General features: G+C 33.2%; 8 protein-coding genes and 1 non-coding gene across 9 annotated transcripts; 4 read left to right on the forward strand and 5 right to left on the reverse strand. All coding sequences in view use genetic code 12, as the record gives it.

The window, feature by feature from the left end:
* Position 1: 1 nt before the first annotated feature.
* ABP140 (Abp140p) lies at positions 2-1,290 on the reverse strand. Its single transcript, XM_064883743.1, has one exon. The coding sequence runs from the start codon at positions 995-997 to the stop codon at positions 11-13; it is 987 nt and encodes a 328-aa protein (XP_064739424.1). The 5' UTR covers positions 998-1,290; the 3' UTR covers positions 2-10.
* GAL7 (UDP-glucose:hexose-1-phosphate uridylyltransferase) lies at positions 1,177-2,510 on the reverse strand. Its single transcript, XM_064881148.1, has one exon. The coding sequence runs from the start codon at positions 2,414-2,416 to the stop codon at positions 1,268-1,270; it is 1,149 nt and encodes a 382-aa protein (XP_064739425.1). The 5' UTR covers positions 2,417-2,510; the 3' UTR covers positions 1,177-1,267.
* A 166-nt stretch (positions 2,511-2,676) lies between these two features.
* GAL102 (Gal102p) lies at positions 2,677-3,992 on the forward strand. The gene has a single exon (XM_064883742.1). It carries the CDS (start codon positions 2,972-2,974, stop codon positions 3,974-3,976), a length of 1,005 nt encoding a protein of 334 aa, XP_064739426.1. The 5' UTR covers positions 2,677-2,971; the 3' UTR covers positions 3,977-3,992.
* A 17-nt stretch (positions 3,993-4,009) lies between these two features.
* On the reverse strand, positions 4,010-4,558 carry RJT21DRAFT_2070 (TRAPP subunit; the record flags this gene model as incomplete). Its single annotated transcript, XM_064883716.1, has 1 exon — positions 4,010-4,558. One exon carries the CDS (start codon positions 4,556-4,558, stop codon positions 4,010-4,012), a length of 549 nt encoding a protein of 182 aa, XP_064739427.1.
* Positions 4,559-4,649: 91 nt separating this feature from the next.
* RJT21DRAFT_t70 lies at positions 4,650-4,746 on the reverse strand. The gene has a single exon. It is a non-coding gene; the product is annotated as a tRNA-Arg (tRNA).
* A 406-nt stretch (positions 4,747-5,152) lies between these two features.
* On the reverse strand, positions 5,153-7,368 carry GAL10 (bifunctional UDP-glucose 4-epimerase/aldose 1-epimerase). Its single transcript, XM_064881149.1, has one exon. It carries the CDS (start codon positions 7,277-7,279, stop codon positions 5,219-5,221), a length of 2,061 nt encoding a protein of 686 aa, XP_064739428.1. The 5' UTR covers positions 7,280-7,368; the 3' UTR covers positions 5,153-5,218.
* Positions 7,369-8,292: 924 nt separating this feature from the next.
* Positions 8,293-9,888, forward strand: GAL1 (galactokinase; the record flags this gene model as incomplete). The annotated part of the gene is made up of 1 exon (XM_064885321.1): positions 8,293-9,888. The coding sequence occupies one exon, from the start codon at positions 8,293-8,295 to the stop codon at positions 9,886-9,888; it is 1,596 nt and encodes a 531-aa protein (XP_064739429.1).
* Positions 9,889-12,170: 2,282 nt separating this feature from the next.
* Positions 12,171-14,089, forward strand: SHA3 (putative serine/threonine protein kinase). Its single transcript, XM_064881150.1, has one exon. It carries the CDS (start codon positions 12,338-12,340, stop codon positions 13,901-13,903), a length of 1,566 nt encoding a protein of 521 aa, XP_064739430.1. The 5' UTR covers positions 12,171-12,337; the 3' UTR covers positions 13,904-14,089.
* Positions 14,090-15,155: 1,066 nt separating this feature from the next.
* On the forward strand, positions 15,156-21,148 carry SPF1 (ion-transporting P-type ATPase; the record flags this gene model as incomplete). Its single annotated transcript, XM_064883717.1, has 2 exons — positions 15,156-18,814; positions 20,332-21,148. 2 exons carry the CDS (start codon positions 15,156-15,158, stop codon positions 21,146-21,148), a joined length of 4,476 nt encoding a protein of 1,491 aa, XP_064739431.1.
* Position 21,149: the final 1 nt, after the last annotated feature.

Consider the following 21,149-nt stretch of genomic DNA (forward strand, 5'->3'; position numbering starts at 1 on the left):
AATTAATGGTTTAGGTCAGGAAAACAGCTTGTAACCAATTTCTATACATCTTAAGTTGTTTCTTTCTATTAACTAATAATCTTCTGTCTGTCGCTATCTTCTCCTCTTTGAATCTTTGTCCAAAAATTTTACGTAATTCTTCTTCTGTAAAGAAATAAACTCTAGTTCCATCACCTCTAATATAGAAATTATCATCTAATAATCTACCTTTCTTAAATCTGACTTGAGCTAAATCATATCTACCATAATCTCTAAATAAGATCTTTCCACCTGGTTTCAATACTTTGGCTAAATTGTCAATAGCATGATTCCATTCATCAGGGTGTAATGCCAGGAATACAAATACCATAATAACTATATCTACTGAGTTTGGTTGTAAATCTTCAGGTATTATTCCTTCAGAATTAGCTAAATCCCATACTGATGAATATGCAATACCCTTTTCATGACTAATCTTAAATTCTTCATTAGAACGTACTAAATCTACTGCAACTTTCAGGTAATCACATCCGAAGATCTTTAAGTTTGGATTCTTATTTTGACTCAATACTGGGAAAAATGTATTACCAGCACCACATCCTATTTCCAATATAGTAGTTTCTTTAGTATATTCTTCCTTTGTTACTTCATAAAGTAAAGGAAATTCAATCTGTAACCATTTCCTATCTTTAAAGAAATTCTCTTGATTATGCTTATAGAAAATATCCCAATATTTGGCTGGATTTGTGTTATATAACTTTTTGTCAAAGTCTTTAACTGGATGGTCATATTGTTTTGAAATCTTTTCCTTAGCTTCTTCTATTTGTTGATCCCCCCATTCTACATGATCCCAGGCATTGTGGTTGAATACTTCTTCTTCGTTCTCTAAATATCTTTGGCCAAAGGTAAAGGGAGAGTCCTTCCCTATTCTTGAATCTAAGGGGGGTTTGGTCTCCTTTACTTTGACACTTAGAGCCTCTATTTCAGGCAATATCTCTTGTTCCTGGTCCTTGGTCATGTCGTTATTGTCAAGTAGGAGATATACTGTGAAAAATTCACAGCTATAAAAAAAAAATTATTGAATGTAATGAGATCAGCTCGTCCATATGCAGGATTTCTAAAATGGGAGATAAGGCTGCTAATTGTACTAATTAGTAAAAAAATCTAAATAGTATTACACATGCTTAGCAGCTATATAGGAGGTATTAACTTTTTTATATTATGAAAATTAATTACTTCTATAATAATATATATAAAATTAAAATTCTGGGGTCGTCTATGAATTTCATTACAAATCATTGAAGTGCTTGTCTCCACTTAATTCAATCAATCTCGCAGCAGCTTGTTCACTAGTCAAGTCTCTTTGTGGTTCACCTAACATTTCAAACCCAACACAGAATTTCTTGACGGTGGCTGATCTTAATAAAGGAGGATAGAAATGCATATGGAACCAGGAGTTATTCTTGACTTCTTCACTACATTGTAAAGGAGCTTGATGAATACCCATGGAGTAAGGGAATGATGTGTTGAATAAATTATCATATTTGGTAGTCAATTTCTTTAATATGAGTGCTAAGTCACTCTTATGCTTGTCAGTAAAATCATTAGTCGAAGTCAAATGCTCTTTGGAAATTAATAAAGTTTCAAATGGCCAAAGTGCCCAGTATGGTACGACAACAACAAACGAATCATTTTCTAGAACAACTCTTTCCTTTTCAGCCAACTCTAATTTCACATAATCTCCGAGTAAATGAGAATGATGTTGTCTATGATATTTTCCCATATTCTCTAATTCACGGTCAACTTCGGTTGGAATTACGTCTAAGCACCATGCTTGACCATGAGGATGTGGATTCGAACATCCCATTGCAAATCCTTTGTTTTCAAATATTTGTAAATATTTATATGGGGCACTTCCATTTATTGCTTCATGTTGAACTTCTTGATATAACTTTTGCCATGTAGAAACTACTTTGGTTAATTCAGGTATACTCATTATTGGAATAGTCAAATTATGATTAGGACTAAAACATATTACAAAACATTTACCTCTAACACCTTCTGTTTTGAGTAATCTTCCTTTAAGTGTATCTTCTTGCTCTTCCTCTATATATTCGGGTTGTTCTAGTTTAACAGCTGGATAATCATTAGTGAATATATAAGTAGATTCAAACTTAGGATTAACATCACCAGTAGCCCTGATATTACCGGGACATAAATAACATTTTGGATCATATTCTGGTAATGCCATCTTTTTCACTTCTTCTCTGGCACCTTGCCAAGGTCTTTTTGATCTATGAGGAGAACATAAGACATAAGTATTAGTTAATGGATTCAAACGACGATGGGAATGATTCGTAAAATCGAATTGCTGAGTCATCTTTATATAAGTCGGTGAGGACGTTATTGGATTTAATAAATGTTCCATTCCATTCATTTTTGACCCAAGATTCTAAGAGATTTCCCACTTATTTATACTTATTCACTTAAGATTTGACCAAAAAGTTTACAAATTGAATCAACTGACAAATTTCCTTTTTTTTATCTTTTCCATTCAAAACTTTTTCTTTTTTCTGTAACGTTGTACTATTTATGGTCGTCTCCAGCCCAAACGTGTGATTTTTGTCTGGTAATGCACCCCATCTTGCCAAATTTAAACAAGAAAAGTGTCTGAAGTATTTTTTGATTTGCTCCGAATGAAATAACAATAGTTAAATCAGTTAACCTTGTGGCCTAATAATCTGAGTGTCTGTTTATGACCACGCCTGCCGCAAAAGATTTTTCCGAAATTTAACTATGGTCAACTAATCGGACCTTACAGCATCGCTTATGTATGGGGAAAAGAGTGTAACGTTACAGTTTTTTCCTCAAGCTTATTCGATGTGAGGTCATCTGCCTTCTATTATTGATCGCTATTTAAGTAGGTGTACATACCTTAATAAGTTATTGTGCTATCAGTGAATTTTTTTTTTCTTTTAGAAGAATAAATAACATGACCAAGGCATATGATAGATATGTTTTAGTTACTGGAGGAGCGGGGTTTATAGGCTCTAACTTTTTGAACTACTTTGTTGCAGCATATCCAAACTACTATTTCATTTGCATTGATAAGCTAAACTATTCAAGTAATTCCTCAACTAAGAATATAAGAAGTATAATATCAAAGACAAATTTCAAATTTATAAAGCTTGATTTGGCGGAATCTTTTGATGAGTTATATCAACTTATTGTTACAAACAATGAGCAATATCCAATAACTGATATCGTGAACTTTGCTGCTGAGTCCAGTGTTGATAAATCATTTGAATCTCCATTATATTTCACTAGAAATAATATTTTAAGTACTCAAAATTTGCTAGAGTGTTATAGACTTTTAAAAGAATCAAATTCTAATATTAAGATAAATTTCTTGCATATTTCTACTGACGAAGTGTATGGTGATTCGAATATTGATGCTGTTGAATATGGCACTTTAAGACCAACCAATCCTTATTCCGCGTCAAAAGCTGCCATAGATCTTATAATAAGTTCCTATCAGTATTCATACAAGTTACCTATTTGCATTATTAGACCCAACAATATATACGGACCTTATCAGTATCCAGACAAATTAGTTTCCTTAACTTTAAATTGTCTCAAGAATAACAAGAACATACCACTTCATGGAAATGGTTCAAATAAAAGATGTTATTTACATGTGAGAGATTTTTTGGAAGGGTTAGAATTAATATGGACTAAAGGTGATATGGATGGAACTTACAATATTGGAAGTGAGTTTGAAATCGATAATTATTCTGCAGTGAAATTGATATGTGAGGCATTTATTGGAAGCAATAAAGGGTTAGGTGAAAGAATTTCTTTTGTTCCAGATAGAAATTATAATGATTTACGTTATTCTATCAATTGTGATAAAATGAAACTGTTGGGCTGGGAACCAAAGATAGAATTCAGAGCGGGAATAGAAAATTTGATAGAAAATTTTTATGAATCTTTATAGTATTAGTCTATCTAGATATATATACAATGAATGTTATACAATTTCTTTAACCTTTGTATCAAATAAGCTACTTTTGATGGGCATATCAAGTGAATAGAATGGATCTTTCATTACATAATCTGAATATATTATGTATAAGTGTTTGAATATTTCATTGGCTTGGGCGTATTGCTTATTCAATTCACCCTTGTTTGCAACTTCTCTATTAATTTGTTGTAGATTATGAACTACTGGATTGGGTGATGTAATTAATATAAACTTTATCCCTGTCAACGTTTGAAAAATGTATAAATTGAAGAGGTCAGTCTCTATACTTTGCAATCCTGATTTATTACTATTCGAATCTTGTAACTTTCCAGAAGCTAGTAGAATTGCGTTTTGATTGTTTGGATATTCATTCGTTGCCACTTCCTTCCCATTAATAGTGGGTGTTACTTTTGCTGCTATAGCATGAACTCCATGAAGCGTACCAGCAAGGACAAGATAATCATTAGCACTTAATCGATTTAGCCCAGGATTAACATCATTTTGATAGATCAATCCTCCAGCTTTATTGAGGATATATATGGAGTATACTTTCATTGACTGTTTGGAGTTATAGTAAAAGAGAATGTCACTACGAAGTAAAGAATTATAAAAAATAATATTGTTTCGATATTCAAAAAAAAAGTTGCTTCCCCACCAGGAGTCGAACCTGGAATCTTCTGGTTCCAACCGAGAAGTGGTTACTGAATCGTAGCCAGACGCCTTGACCATTGGGCCATGAGGAACGAAGCAACAAAAGATGAACGTGATTTTTGGATGCGGCTCAGTCTACATCACGTGAGACATCATGTGAACAGATCACGTGAGATTTATAAATTGTAATTTGCAGCTTATTTCTTTGAATTGATGCTATATTACTATCTCTATGATATCTCTAGATGTTAGTAGCTTTGATGATGTAACAATAGTAACAAACGGTAATGATTTTTAACTTGAATTGACCAGATTATTTTATTGTCCAAATTTGGCAAATATTCTTGAACAAAATGCAATAGAAGTCAAACACCCATAAAGAAGTGGTTATCAAAGAAAGAATTAATAGTAAAAAGACTAGAGGAAATGAGTTTTATTCAAAAAGTTACCCTTTAAAGAATACTCTCATGAATTTTGCAACCATGTGTGCAAAAACAATATAGTATATATAAATCATATATTATTTTTAAAAATCCTATTTTATTTTATTTAAACTACGTCATTTTAAACTTTAGACAAGTCATATTGAATAATACTACCATAGACTTCACCTTTCTTTAAGATAACTTGTGGAGCCCATTTTTTATTGTTGATAGCATCAACAAATCTACCTGGTTCAACACAGAAACCACTTCTAGCAACGAATCCCTTAGTATTAACACCTACACCAGTGTAGAATTGATAAGTTGGTTCAGTAGTAGACACAACGAACTTAGTATGAGATCTTGGATGGGTAGCTTCAAATACTTTCTTTAATTCGTGAGATCTTGTATCAATAGCATCAGCATCATTGTCAACAACAAAACAGTAATCATAAAAGGTGTCTTCACTTAAAGTGATTGGTTTGTTGGCATCAACTCTATCATGTTTAATAACATTACCAGTAGGTAATAAAGTCTTTGCATCAACTTCTAAGTAGTTATCATAACTTAATTTAACTACTGTATCATCTGTAGTAGCATCACCAGAAAGGTTGAAATAAGAGTGATTGGTGATGTTAATGATAGTAGCATCAACTTTATCATTAAGTAATCTAGCTTCATATTCGATCTTGATGGATTTATTGTCAATAAAATATCTAACAATATTTTCAACATCACCTGGGAAATTATTCTTTCCATCTGGATCAACTAATAAGAATTCAACAATGAATACATCCTTTTCTTTCTTAACAATTGGTCCTAAAAAGTTTTCTTTGTCATAACCAACAAGACCACCATGTAAAGTGTTTTGATTTTCATTTTTAGGTAAATTATAAGTTTTACCATTTAATTCGAATTGACCATTTGCAATTCTATTGGCTACACGTCCAACAGTGGTTCCAAAGAATGGATTTGATTTTAATAAGTAATCATCACCATTATCATAAGCATTGACAATATGGTCACCATCAAAGTTGATATCTTGAATTAAAGCACCATGGTTGGCCAAAGCAACAGTTAAATCTCCATTAACAAAAGTGTGTAATCTATTACCATAGTTTCCATCACTTTCAAAAGTCTTCCATGAATAACCTTCAACATTAAACCCATGGGTGTTTTTAGTTGTCCATCTCCATAAGTCTTCACAAGCAGTTTCAATATCTAATTCAGCTTTCCATCCCAATTCTTTATTAGCCCTGGATGGGTTAGCAGTTAAATCAAGAACATCACCTGCTCTTCTACCAACAACTTCATAAGGTAATTGTTTTCCAACTGCTTTACTGAATGCGTGGTAAATATCAAAAACAGTAGAACCTTTACCAGTACCCAAATTCCATTCTCTATATAAACCACTTTCATTGAGTTTGTGCAAATAATTCAAAGCTGCAATATGACCCTTAGCTAAATCAACAACGTGTATGTAATCTCTGATTGGAGTACCATCGTGACTCTTATAGTCATTACCAAAAATAGATAATTTGTCTCTTCTACCTATAGCTACTTGAGATAAATAAGGTAATAAATTGTTTGGAATACCTAATGGATCTTCACCAATTAAACCAGATGGATGAGCACCAATTGGATTGAAATATCTCAAAATAGCAACTTTCCAATTGTCAGGATCACTGGTATGTATGTCCTTTAAGATTCCTTCAACCACAAATTTTGTTCTTCCATATGGGTTAGTTGGGTCAAGAGGACATTCTTCAGGGATTGGAATGTATCTATCGTCACCGAATCTTGTAACATCACCATAAACAGTGGCAGAAGAACTGAATACAATGGTTTTGACATTGTGTTCTTTCAAAACATTTAATAAGCTGATGGTACCATTGACATTATTATCATAATAATCTAAAGGAATTTTGGTAGATTCACCAACAGCCTTTAAAGCAGCAAAATGAATGACACCTTTGATTTTATAAGCCTTAAAAACTTCAGACAACTTATCATGATCTCTAAGATCAATATTGAAGAATGGAATTGACTGTTTGACAATGAATTCAACTCTTGCAATTGAATCATAAGAGGAATTGACTAAATTATCAACAACCACAACTTTATGTCCATTATTAATTAACTCAACAACGGTATGAGAACCAATGTAACCAGCACCACCAGTGACAAGGATATATTCAGACATGATTAAACTAAATAGTATACTATGTTCTATAAACTATAAGATAGTTTGGATAAAGTTTGGAGGAAAAAGAAATAGGGGAATTGAAAAATTTTGGGCCTGGGGTCGTACACAGCATATATAAAATTTATCCTCCACAACTAATTACGGTTGGAGCTGCTAGCGTCTCCCCACCGGAGAATAAAACTGTAACGTTACATAAAAAAGTTGCACCAAAAATTTGCGAGCGTGCCTGATTGACTGATGCTGGGGAAACGTGTATCGGTTTTCTGCATAACTTTAAATTCAACAATAAAAAATGTCTGAAAATACAAATAATAAATCTCGTTACAAGTCATTTTGCAATTGGAAGATATATATCTGTTTTTGAAGATGTTATATCATTTGTGGAAGGTTTTCTAATACGGAATTGCCCCACCACAGCTCCACCTGTTCCCCATCATGGATTACAGATTTTTAACAGTTTAGACATCGGCAGTAAACTCTAACATATTAAACCCATTATAATTTTACTCTAGGTGCCCAAAGAGTCAAAGAATCTCTTTAGGAAGATATTTGATTAGCTGTTTATCGTGGCTATATACCAAAAGATTTCATTAGTTTAAATCTCTGGTTGATACGAACATGAGCATGGCCAGAAAAAGTTGCCTCACAAGCAGAATGGATTGCTTTTCAATATTCATTAGCAATCATACAATTTCATACTGATTTGTAATCGCTCACCAGATGATTGCTAAATTAGGCACATTGGTTTCGGAGAAATTGTCGACTAAACTTAAAACTTGACACCCCATAATTTATCTGCAGACATTTTATGCATTATATTGTTCCGATCCTCAGAAAGTGTAACGTTACACTTTTTTCTACATAACATCATTCTCGCCGACCCCATGGAGAAAATTCGAACGTACGTTATATATTAGAAGATAAATTCTGCACCGTAAAAACGTCGTCTATAAATTTCCTTTCAACTATTTTTATACACTCTTGATACTTATTATTTTTTAAGTGAAATTATGACTATTGAAGATCCTATTGTTCCAACCTTTGAGAGTCTTTCATTCTCATCAAACCCCCAACTTCTTGAATCCAGAATCAAGAAGTTGATTGAAAAATTTACCATCAACTTTAAAGATGAACCAGAATTCATCAGTAGATCTCCAGGAAGAGTCAACTTGATTGGAGATCACATTGATTATAACTTCTTCCCAGTGTTGCCCATGGCTATTGATGTTGATGTAATTGGAGTTGGTAAATCTTACCCCGACTCACTTGAAGTCCAGTTAATAAACACTGATGAGGCCTTCACACCTCAAACATTCGTATTACCTGCAGATGGGAGTGTTATTGAAATAGACTCCGAGAATGAGAGTTTCTCATGGGCCAGTTACTTTAAATGTGGATTGATTGTTGCTCATAAGTACATTTTAGAAAACCATGCACACTTACTAGATAGTGGTAAGAAACCATTGAATGGATTGAAAGTTGCTTTTGATGGAACTGTTCCTACTGGAGGAGGTTTAAGTTCATCGGCTGCCTTCTGTGTTGCTTCCACCTTAGCTATCTTGAAAGCCAATAATGTCCCTCAAATCTCTAAAAAAGACTTAACTAGAATAACAGTCGTTTGTGAGCATTATGTTGGTGTTAACACTGGTGGTATGGATCAATGTGCATCCATTTATGGTGAAGCTTCCAAAGCTTTATTAGTCAAATTTAAACCTAATTTGATTGGTGTGCCTTTCAAGTTCCCTTCCATTTCTGATAGTGAAGAATTAGCATTTTTGATCACAAATAGTTTGCAGAAGAGTAATAAACACGAGACTGCACCAATTCATTATAACTTACGTGTGGTTGAAATGGGAATTGGTGCTGATTTATTGGCTCATAAATTTGGACTCACATTACCAAAGGATTCCAATATTAAATCAGGTAGTTTAAGAGGATTTTTGGATTCATACTATACAGATGTCTTACACGAGAAACCATGGGACGGTAATGATGTCGATGTTGGTGTTGCTAGATTAGAACAAGTATTGAAATTAATTGAAAAGCCAGAGATTTTTACTGCTGAAGAAAAGGTGGGATTCAGTGTTGATCATGCTAGTCAAGTTTTAGGAATTACATCTCAACAATTTACAGAAACATACTTGACAAAGGTTCCAGTTAGATTTGAAGTTTTGAAATTATACCAACGTGTTAAGCACGTGTATGCTGAAAGTTTAAAAGTTTTACAATCTTTAAGAGAATTAGAAAAGGCCAACGCTAATAATGAAGGTGAGAAATTCTTAACTGCGTTTGGAAAAATCATGAATGAATCACAAACATCTTTGGATGAACTTAACAATTCGTCTAACGAAAAATTAAATGAGATTTGTGCCATTGCATTAGCGAATGGATCCTATGGTTCAAGAATTACAGGTGCAGGCTGGGGTGGGTCAATTGTTCACTTGACTACCACTAAGAAGTTACCAGGATTAATTGAGGCATTGACTGAGAAATACTATAAAGCAGAATTTCCAGGTATTACCGAAGAGGAATTAAAGGAAGCTATAGTGGATAGTAAACCAGCTACTGGAAGTTGCTATATTAAAATCGATGGCAAATGGTTATGATTGAAACAAAATTTTATTTTATTGTACAAATGATATATAAAATGTAGATGACGTACATACAACTACTTATCTTTCCCATGTGAAAGCAGCTCTACATTAATAAAAGACAATTTATATGAATTAGATATAGTTTCAAGAGTAATATATAGAATCTTGACCTTTCGAATTAATAGAAAATTCAGGTTCGTATTGGGATAATATAGTTAATATTGCATGTGAAATAAACTGAAGAGTAAACTTCTAAGAAACACCAAAATCAAATAGAAGCAGAAAGGCGCCCTTTCCTTTTTTTATAATTTATACTTTAGCATTGACATAGTTGTTGTTTACTTCTAGGAACGTTAGGATTTAGGTGATTAAATATAAATTGCCCCTCTTTATACTTCCAACAAATACGGCTGCGAAAATAATAGACCAAAGCAATCAGAAGTCCGAATAGGAGTTAGCGTGCCGGAGAAACAAATGGTGGTGATCAAGCAAAATTAGCAAATAAATGACACTACTACGATTTTAAAAGTGGGGAGTGTATCTGAACTTGAATAGAGAGTGTTAGAACATTACTACATGGAGCTAATCCTATATTTACAGAATGCAAATACAGGATTATGATATCAACCTTTCTTCAGTATAGAATATAGCATTCACAGATGTATTATTTGTTACTTCATAGCATCATAGCATCATAACATCATATCAACACAGCATATGTTATACAGCTACGTTCATGTCATAAGGTATATAACATTGAATGTTTTTAAATCCTTACTCGCAATTGCTGCAATACAAATTTTCATGTGAAAAAAATTGGACTTTAATTAGGTTTCGGACCAGATTCAACTCCGTAAGATACTAATCTCCTTCTTTTGCATATTCGAACAAACTTGCCCAAATAGGAAGAAACATTAGAAGAGTAGTAATTTAGAGAATGTATAGTGGCGAATGTAATAACTTTGTCATATGGCAAACAGGTAACCTAGAACCAGATAAGAAAAAAAGACATATTTTGACATGTAGAACTACATCATATCGCAAATCTAGAACAATAGCCAAAACAGAAAATAGAAAAACTATAATATGAAATCAGATAAAGACGTAAATACATATTGAAGTAGTTCAGTCAGCTGACCATTTACCAGCGATGAGCTCAGTAATAATAAAGCTTCAGCGGAAAAAAGGCAGGCTGAGTATAAAAGATAATGAGACGTGGCGCGCGCAGAACTCATTAGCGTAAATCTCAGTGATGAAAAAGTCATGGACTTTAATGTCCTTTCCGGAAAATAGCGTAAGGATCTAGAAAATCCGCACCCAAAAATAAAAATAAAGTAGGAAAAGAAAAAATGAACTGATCTACTGCGAAAAATCATCACACCATAACCTCATTTAGTGAGAAGTACGAGATGCCAACTGGATTGAGAAAAAAACTGGGGCACGGAAATTGAAATATTATGTAAAGGATTATTATTTGGGTCCTCAGTCATATGGTCAATAAATAAAAGTTAACCAATGCCTTGTACATATCTAAGATTATGACCAACACTTGATTATTTCATACAATATAGCCTTCTTATGTAAGCATTGCTTGTACAAAATACTTGGCATTGAGCTTTTGAATATGAAGAAGATCTGGGGAGGCGGAACTTTTTTCTGTTCTCAATTACTGATTACTTCATAGTATTGACATCACTATCTACAATTATTGTTAGATCAACCAATCTACAGATACGTATATTCTCTAGTCCATTATAATTAAGTAGTGATATGAAATAGTCATAGGTTTGGGAGTGTATAATGGGTATTCTCTAAAAATTATTGACTGATAAGTCGGAAATTCCTTTATAGTATGGGCCCTCGGGTAATCAAAATAGGCTACTCTAACTATCCTTTATATTCCGTAATCTTACCAAATGCCAATATACTACACTAATGATAGAAGGGTACACACTATCATTATCCAGCAAAAATCTCATCACTTAACATTCTTCTTAGCATTCTAGATCAGTATCAGTATGACGAGTCACCCATGAACTTGCTCGGATGCTAAAATCTTAGCTGGGCACTTCGTTCCTAAATTTTCCTCTATGCGTCTGCGCGGAACAAGCCGCTCTCACGTAAAAAAATAAAATCGTTTAATCATCCATTACGTGCTTTTTTAGTCTTTTTTTTTTTTAATTATTTTTTAATGTTTTTTTCTGGGTCAAATTTTCATTATGGCAAAACACACTTTAGCATCTAGTATAAATGCATGTGGATTTCCATACAGTTTCTTGTCATTTTGATGTTCCATATCTTCATACAACAAACAATTCAATTACAACTATTATACTAGTCAATTGCATATCATTGCTATTACTATTACTACTACTATTACGATTAACGCTATAACGACTACTACTACGATTAATTTTGCCTACGTTTATTACGACTACAAACATTGCATAATACTATAAAAATGACATTAAATATATTACCATTATTAGATGCCACAGCACCTATATCGCTGCCTTATGTTACTTCTAAACAACTGCCAACCAATACCAACCTGATCTTATTAAATGGATTTATGATGAACGGTAACTTAAAATTCGTAAAGAAAATAGGTGCAGGAACTTATGGGCTCATTTATTTAGTGCAAGACATCACAACCGGAAAACAATATGCTGCGAAAATGTTATTAAAAGATCCCCCATTAAAACATGCATCCCCAAAAGATGCTGGAGAAAACAAAAAATACATTCAAAGAAAAATTTTTGAATACTTTGCAACTCATCCTCGTGCTATTGCCAATGAAATAGATTTAAATTTAATTAAAAACGATGGTTTACATTGTCCATTCTTAAGAGAAATTGCATTACATTTAAAAGTTCATCAACACCCAAATATTATAACAATTCATAAAGTATTAAACCTTGATAACTTAGCCATTATAATTCTTATGGATTATTTTGAACAAGGTGATTTATTTAATAATATTATTGATAATGAAATCTTCCAAAGACATCAACCACAACATTTAAAACAAGTTCTTATGAAGAATGTTATGTTACAATTAATTGAAGCTCTTGAATATTGTGATCAAAATGGTATTTATCATTGTGATTTAAAACCAGAAAACATTATGATTAATTACAACCCAAATTATAAGAGAAAATCCACCAGTCCAATTGTTGATTATAATGAAATTCATATTGTATTAATTGATTTTGGTTTAGCCATGGATTCAAATTTGATTTGCTGTAATGCTTGTCGTGGATCTTCATTTTACATGGCACCAGAAAGAACCACCAATTACAATACTAATAATATTATAAGATCATTAATTGACATGAAACAATATCATTCAATTGAAATTAATAATACTACAGTTACAGCCTCAAATTCCAAATTCTTACCTACATTAGCTGGTGATATTTGGTCATTAGGGGTATTATTTATTAATATTTCATGTTCAAGAAATCCTTGGCCAATTGCATCATTTAAAGACCAACAAAATAATAATGATGTTTTTAAGAGTTATATGTTGAATAATAATAAGAATATCTTAGGATCAATCTTACCAATATCTCATCAATTCAATAGATTATTAGATAAAATTTTCCAATTAAATCCCAATGATAGAATTTCATTATCAAACTTATATAAAGAAATCATCAGATGTGATTTCTTCTCTGATCAACCACATCCTCAACATACTCATTCCAGATCTTCCATTAAGAAAGCAAATCATCAAGATGAAGTTGTCTCTAATCCTCAACTCAATACTCCTCCTGACACTCATACTACCAATTCATTTATTGATGTCGAAGAAGAAGAGGATCAATGTGAAAGCGAAAGCGAATACAGCGAAGAAGAAGATATGGAAGAGGAAATCAGAGAATATCATTCAGCTAGAGAACATCATTCATACGAAAACAACAATAACAAAAGAGTCTCCAAGCCGGTTTTTCATATGGCTACTCCAGCTAATAGCATTGAAGAGTATAACAACAAAAAGAATATAATCTTCACTTACAATTAATTAAACTTCAACAAACTTGCTGGCTGAGTGAGAGGCTTAATCATACGGGCATTTAACTATTACTTGCATTTCAATTCTTCATTGGTTTCATTTTACACCATCATATATATTTTTCATATATTTTTACATTTGGTTTACGTCTTTACTTATATAGTTTGATTTAATGAACATTACGACAGGTTTACAGTACAATTCTTATATAGTATCTAGTAGAATTAGCTTGTATTACATTGAAGAGAACAAGAGTTAGAGTGCAGTAGTAATCGTGATGCTGTCTCAAATAGGCAGCCTGCACATTGCCTTAATCTTGCATCCTTTTTTTTTTTTTTTTTTTTTTTCTTTTTCCCTTCTTTATTTTATTTTGCTCTTCTTCCGATATTTTCCTCAATCGTGTGATTTCCGGTAGATAATTAGATGATTCAATTCACCATCAGGAGAAATGGATGCAAATGTGTTTTTGTTTCATTTACGAGTCATCAGATAGATCCCGAGGAACAAGGTTGGGTCCGAAACCGTATGAAGGGATGACAATATAAAAATACGTCATTATAGTGGATAATATCTTGGCTACTTAAGAGTATTGTCACCATATATGTTAGTGTTTCAGGATATATAGTTGTGTTATTAAGATATAATATTAAATGAAGGTCATTTAAGTGTAGATAGGAGATAGTGATGCATAGTATGAGTAGACCTAATATGCTAAGACTAGATACTAATCCGCTTACCCTAGATTAATAAGATGCACGGAGTATTATTATTTTTTAGTATCAAACTTTTTTCATCACCGCTGTCCCAAAGTCTCAGTACTGCTACAGTCTCAGTATTGCTACTTTCTCAGTATGTACTGCTATAGTCTCACCATTACCCTCAGTATGTACATCACAATACAATTAGTCTCATAGTCACTATACAGTAACCATTTATCTTGGCTGTCTCCTAACTATCTGATTGACTCCGCCGGTATTAACTACTGCTGTACTACTGTGCTATTTACTATCTCTATACTGTATACTATCTACTACGCTGTATATCTCACTATCAAATCTCTAACAAATCCTTTATCTCACTAATATCCTGTGTACAATAATGCTCAAACCTCTTCCACGCACTTCCACCGTATTCTGCTGTCTGTCGTGTCTTGCCTGAAAAGTTATCCATCAACGGCCACCATAAAAATTAACCCCGAAGCTCACTATACTCTACCACCCCCACCTAATTTCTTGAAGAGTGTGGCCTACCAGTAATTATCATGACTGACATAGTGGATAATCCTGTCATTCAGAATGCCCAATTGTTGGTACCTAAACCACTACTTTTTAGACCTTATGTATGGCCATTTACCATCATATACCCTATATGTTTGCAGATTTATTTAAATCATTATGATACTTATATTGTGGGAAAGGAATGGACATTTGTATATCTGATAACTGTGATCTCATTGAACTTATTGTTCTGGTTGATGCCTCATTGGAATATCAATATCAATTCATCATTTAATTATTCATCTGTAAAGACTATTGAAGAAGCATCTTATGTTAAGATCACTCCTGCCCCAAATTCTGGTGTAGGTGAAATTTGTAAGATTATTAGAGAGACATTTCATGACGGTGAACGTCAAGTTAGCTTTTTATATCAAAAAAGAAGACATTTATTCCATAAATCAACTAACAAGTTCTCGCCACCTCAATTTAAATTCGATGAATTACCTAAATTAGAATATTTCCAAACCTCTAAAGGTTTACTGGGAGATTTAGAAAAATATTCTCGTAATTATGGTGAAAATAGATTTGATATTCCTATTCCTAGTTTTATGGAATTGTTTAAAGAACATGCTGTAGCTCCATTCTTTGTATTTCAAATCTTTTGTGTAGCACTTTGGTGTATGGATGAACAATGGTATTATTCTTTATTCTCATTATTCATGTTGGTATCTTTTGAAATGACAACTGTTTTCCAAAGAAGAACCACTATGAATGAATTCCAATCAATGGGTATTAAACCATATGATATTTATGTGTTTAGAGATAATAAATGGAAACAATTGACTACCACTCAATTATTACCAGGTGATTTAGTTTCAGTAACTAGAACTCATGATGATAGTGCTCTTCCATGTGATTTATTATTACTTGATGGAACTGCCATTGTTAATGAAGCTATGTTATCTGGTGAATCAACTCCATTATTAAAGGAATCGATTAAATTAAGACCATCTGATGATAATTTACAACCAGAAGGATTTGATAAAAATTCTATTTTACATGGTGGTACTTCTGCTTTACAAGTTACTAAACCAGAAAATCCAATTATTCCAAATGCTCCTGATAATGGAGCTTTAGCTTATGTTATTAAAACTGGTTTTGAAACTTCTCAAGGTTCATTAGTTAGAATGATGATTTTCTCTAGTGAACGAGTTTCTGTTGGAAATAAAGAAGCCTTTTTATTTATTTTATTCTTATTACAATTTGCTATTGCTGCTTCTTGGTATGTTTGGGTTGAAGGAACTAAAATGGGTAGAGTTCAAGCTAAATTGATTTTGGATTGTATTATCATTATTACTTCTGTTGTTCCACCTGAATTACCTATGGAATTAACTATGGCTGTTAATTCATCATTAGCTGCTTTACAAAAATTCTATGTTTATTGTACTGAACCATTTAGAATCCCATTGGCTGGTAGAATTGATGTTTGTTGTTTTGATAAGACTGGTACTTTAACTGCTGAAGATTTAGTATTTGAAGGTTTAGCTGGGTTTAAACCTGATGAAATTCATCATTTATTCAAATGTGAAGAAGCTCCAGAAACCACTTCTTATGTGTTAGGTTCTGCTCATGCTTTAGTTCAATTAGATGATGGTGATGTTGTAGGTGATCCAATGGAACAAGCTACTTTACATGCTGCTCATTGGGCTGTTGGAAAGAATGATACTGTAGAAAGAACTGCTCCTAATGGTAAAGTGGAAAAGATTAAAATCTTACGTCGTTTCCAATTTTCTTCAGCTTTAAAAAGATCCCTGGCTATTTCTTCTATTAATGCTATTCCAAATAAGAATTTTGTTGCTGCTAAAGGTGCTCCAGAAACTATTCGTAATATGATTATTGATGCTCCAGAAAACTATGAACAAATCTATAAATCATTTACTAGAGCTGGATCTCGTGTTTTAGCTTTAGCTTATAAATATTTAGATCATGGAGTTAATGTTACTAAGATTAAACGTGAAGATGTTGAATCAAAGTTACATTTTGCTGGATTTATTGTTTTCCATTGTCCGTTGAAAGATGATGCGGTTGAAACCATTCAAATGTTGAATGAATCATCGCATAGATGTGTTATGATTACTGGTGATAATCCTTTAACTGCTTGTCATGTTGCTAAAGAAGTAGCTATTACTACTAAGAGTGATACTTTAATATTAGATGCTCCAGAAGAACATCATCAAATCGGTGAAGATGATGATTTAGTTTGGAGAAACATTGAAGAAACTGTGGTTATTCCATTCAAATCATCTAATTCTATTGATATTGGATTATTTAAGAAATATGATGTTTGTATTACTGGTTATGCTTTAAATTACTTGGCTGATCATCATCAAATTCTCGATTTGTTAAAGCACACTTGGGTTTATGCTAGAGTTTCTCCTAATCAAAAGGAATTTATCTTAACTTCTTTGAAAGAAGCTGGTTATAATACTTTAATGTGCGGTGACGGTACTAATGATGTAGGAGCTTTAAAACAAGCTCATATTGGTATTGCCTTATTGAATGGTACTGAAGAAGGTTTAAAGAAGATTGCTGAAAATAGAAAGAATGAAACTCTTCAAAAAGTATATGAAAAGCAAGTTCAACTTTTCTCTAATTGGGGAAAACCACCTCCACCAGTTCCTGTTGCTATTGCTCATTTATATCCTCCTGGTCCTTCAAATCCTAAGTATTTAGAAGCTATGGAAAAGAAAGGTGTTACTATTACTGATGAAATGAGAAAGGCTGTTGTTGCTGCCAATAGAGCTGGTATTCTTCCTGTAAAACCAAAGGATGCTGGTGCAAATGCTAAGGGTAATGCTGGAATTGCTGATGCTTTATTAGGAGCTTTGAATGAAGCTGAAGGAGAAGATGAAGCACCAGTATTGAAATTAGGTGATGCATCAGTAGCTGCTCCATTTACATCCAAATTAGCTAATGTTTCTGCTGTAACTCATATTATTCGTCAAGGTCGTTGTGCATTAGTATCCACCATTCAAATGTATAAGATCTTAGCCTTGAATTGTTTAATTTCTGCTTATTCTCTTTCCGTTTTATATTTAGCTGGTATTAAATTTGGTGATGCTCAAGCTACTATTTCCGGAATCTTATTATCAGTATGTTTCTTATCTATTAGTAGAGGTAAACCTATTGAAAAATTATCTAAGGAAAGACCTCAAGATGGAATTTTTAATACTTATATTATGGGATCTATCTTGGGACAATTTGCTATTCATATTATCACTTTAGTTTATATTACAAGAGAAATCTATATCTTAGAACCAAGAGAACCTCAAATTGATTTGGAAAAGGAATTTGTACCTTCATTATTGAATACTGCTATGTTCTTATTACAATTAGCTCAACAAGTATCTACTTTTGCTGTTAATTATACTGGATTACCATTTAAGGAAAGTATCACTTCTAATAAAGGTATGTACTATGGATTATTAGGAGTTGCAGCCTTAGCCCTTTCTGGATCTACTGAATTCATGCCAGAAATTAATGAAGCCATGCAATTCGTACCTATGAGTTATGACTTTAAGTTTAAGTTAACTGGTTGTATCTTACTCGACTTGGGTGCTACATGGATCATTGAAGTTGTATTGAAGCATTTCTTTATGAATTCTGCTGCAGCCGATATCGCTGTCAGAGATGATGATGAACAGTAAGTAAGTAAGTAATCATTGTCTGATTGCCTCACTCGTAAATCGTAACCTTTATTATAGAAATATATACGAAGCCTAATTATACACCTGCTTTATCGAATATATACTACACAAGTAAACTAAGACTCTAAACATGCTAAATCTGTAGCTCGATCTAATTTACCCACCTTAATCACACTGATGTTATTACGCTTGATTATACTGAGCGTCCCACTAGTAAGTTTACTTTCCATAACGTGAAGTACATCTACTATTTCATCTCTATCTAGTGGATAGGGAGAACTATCCTTAACCACTTCCGCTAACTTTGCTACCGAGAATAACTTGAACGGATCCCCTTCCAGCCGGTCACTACTTAGTTGAAAGAGAACTTCATAGACTGACACGGCCTTCTCTAACAAATATCGTTGGTGTCTAGCAGCAGGATCATCAAACGGATCATCTTTGGCTTCACTGTTCAACTTCTCCTTAAGCCTAATCCGCTCTATGAGCGACAACCCATTGTTTTTCGCCAGTTCCTGAGCTTCGTTTTTCGGCTGATACTGGAACTTGGATGTCGCGTTTTTAAGCTCACGCAATAAATTACGTCTTACCGGTGAGTTGGTTCCTGATCGCACTGCTTTAGTTACTTTTGTTGGTGATACTTTTGTTGGCGATGTCTTTGGCAGTGCTGCTTCTAATTCATTGTTGTACACAAGAATTTCTGGCCATGAAGTCATACATAAATCAGAGGCATCAGGGTTCTTGGCTATCCATTCATTAATACATTGACGGAATATGTCCTTTCTCTTATCCATCAGAGAGTTCTTGGACCCCAACGGGAAAGACATATACGTTCTGGTGAAATCGCACCAATGATCTGCCACATTATACACATGATAATATGTCGCACTGATGGAAAAAATGTATTGTATGTCTATAAGTTCGATCCGCTTTTGAGCTAATCGTGATGATGATTCTATAATATTCATCACTAATGGATCAGTAGAATGTGATGCATAGTGAAGGGCTAATGTACTGTCTATAGCACCGGCCTTTTTAATTAAGTCAGTAAATTTAGCACGTCGTATTATCGGATGTCGTGAGATATCTGTCTCTGCCATCCAGTCACTTGTCTAAATGTCTATTATCAATGTTAAATATACAACTCTTACTTACTTTTACTTAAAATTACAATTCATCTGTTATACGCGTCGCTATCAGATACTCAAAATAGTATGCAGTACGATGATAGACAACATCTGTATGCAGTACAGCACATCAATTTTTATTGTGTATGCGCTTAAGAAGGCCAAATGCCTTATTAGAAATAATTAATTCAATGCTAAGATCCTTCTTGTTATAGGCCGTATGGAGTCAACCAGGAGAGAGGACCATTTAAAGAAGGGTTCTAATGTGTCTCCATATGAGTCTCTTGCGGCAGGATCTATTTCCGGAGCAGTTGCAAGGTATGGTACAAGACTATTATTACTAGTAATTTTTATTTAGTAATCTATACTAACTATGAATAATTTAGAGGAGTTACAGCTCCATTAGATACCATAAAAATACGACTACAATTACAACAGAAAGTATATAAAGAAAGTCAAGGAGTTATTCGAATAACTTCTGATCTAATTCGAAATGAAGGAGTGGTAGGACTCTGGAAGGGTAATGTACCTGCAGAGATATTGTATATATTATATGGAGGAGTTCAATTCACATCATATTCTATGATCTCTAAGGCCTTGAGTGAAATAGAAAATGCAAATAATGTTAATCTTAGTGCCTCGAGTCATTCATTAGTAGTGGGATTTGGTGCTGGTATTGCCAGTACGTTTGTAACATATCCATTTGATTTATTAAGAACTCGACTTGCTGCGAATTCTAATAAACAACTATTATCTATGACATCTACTTTCAAACAGATATGGAAAGAAGAAGGAATACGAGGCTGTTTTACTGGAATTAAACCAGCTACATTATCAGTAGCTTCTACTACAGCAGTAATGTTTTGGTCATATGAAGCATCACGAGAGTTTGCTCGGAAATTTAATGAAATCCCCTTCTTAGAAGGTATTTGTGGATTCATAGCAGGAGCAACTTCAAAGGGTGTTACATTCCCTTTGGATACATTACGAAAGAGAACACAAATGTATACGATATTATATGGACTGAAGCCAATAAGTGCCTTCAAGTTATTCTTTAAAATACTCGGGAATGAAGGTATTTATGGACTTTATAAGGGATTTGGAATAAGTCTATTGAAGACAGCTCCTACAAGTGCTGTTACTTTATTTGTATATGAATATTCTCTTAACTATATTACATCTCTTAACAAACGTGTATATTAGA

The sequence above is a fragment of the Scheffersomyces amazonensis genome, assembly GCF_036850825.1.
Source record: "Scheffersomyces amazonensis strain UFMG-HMD-26.3 chromosome Unknown RJT21scaffold_2, whole genome shotgun sequence".
Classification (NCBI taxonomy): domain Eukaryota; kingdom Fungi; phylum Ascomycota; class Pichiomycetes; order Serinales; family Debaryomycetaceae; genus Scheffersomyces; species Scheffersomyces amazonensis.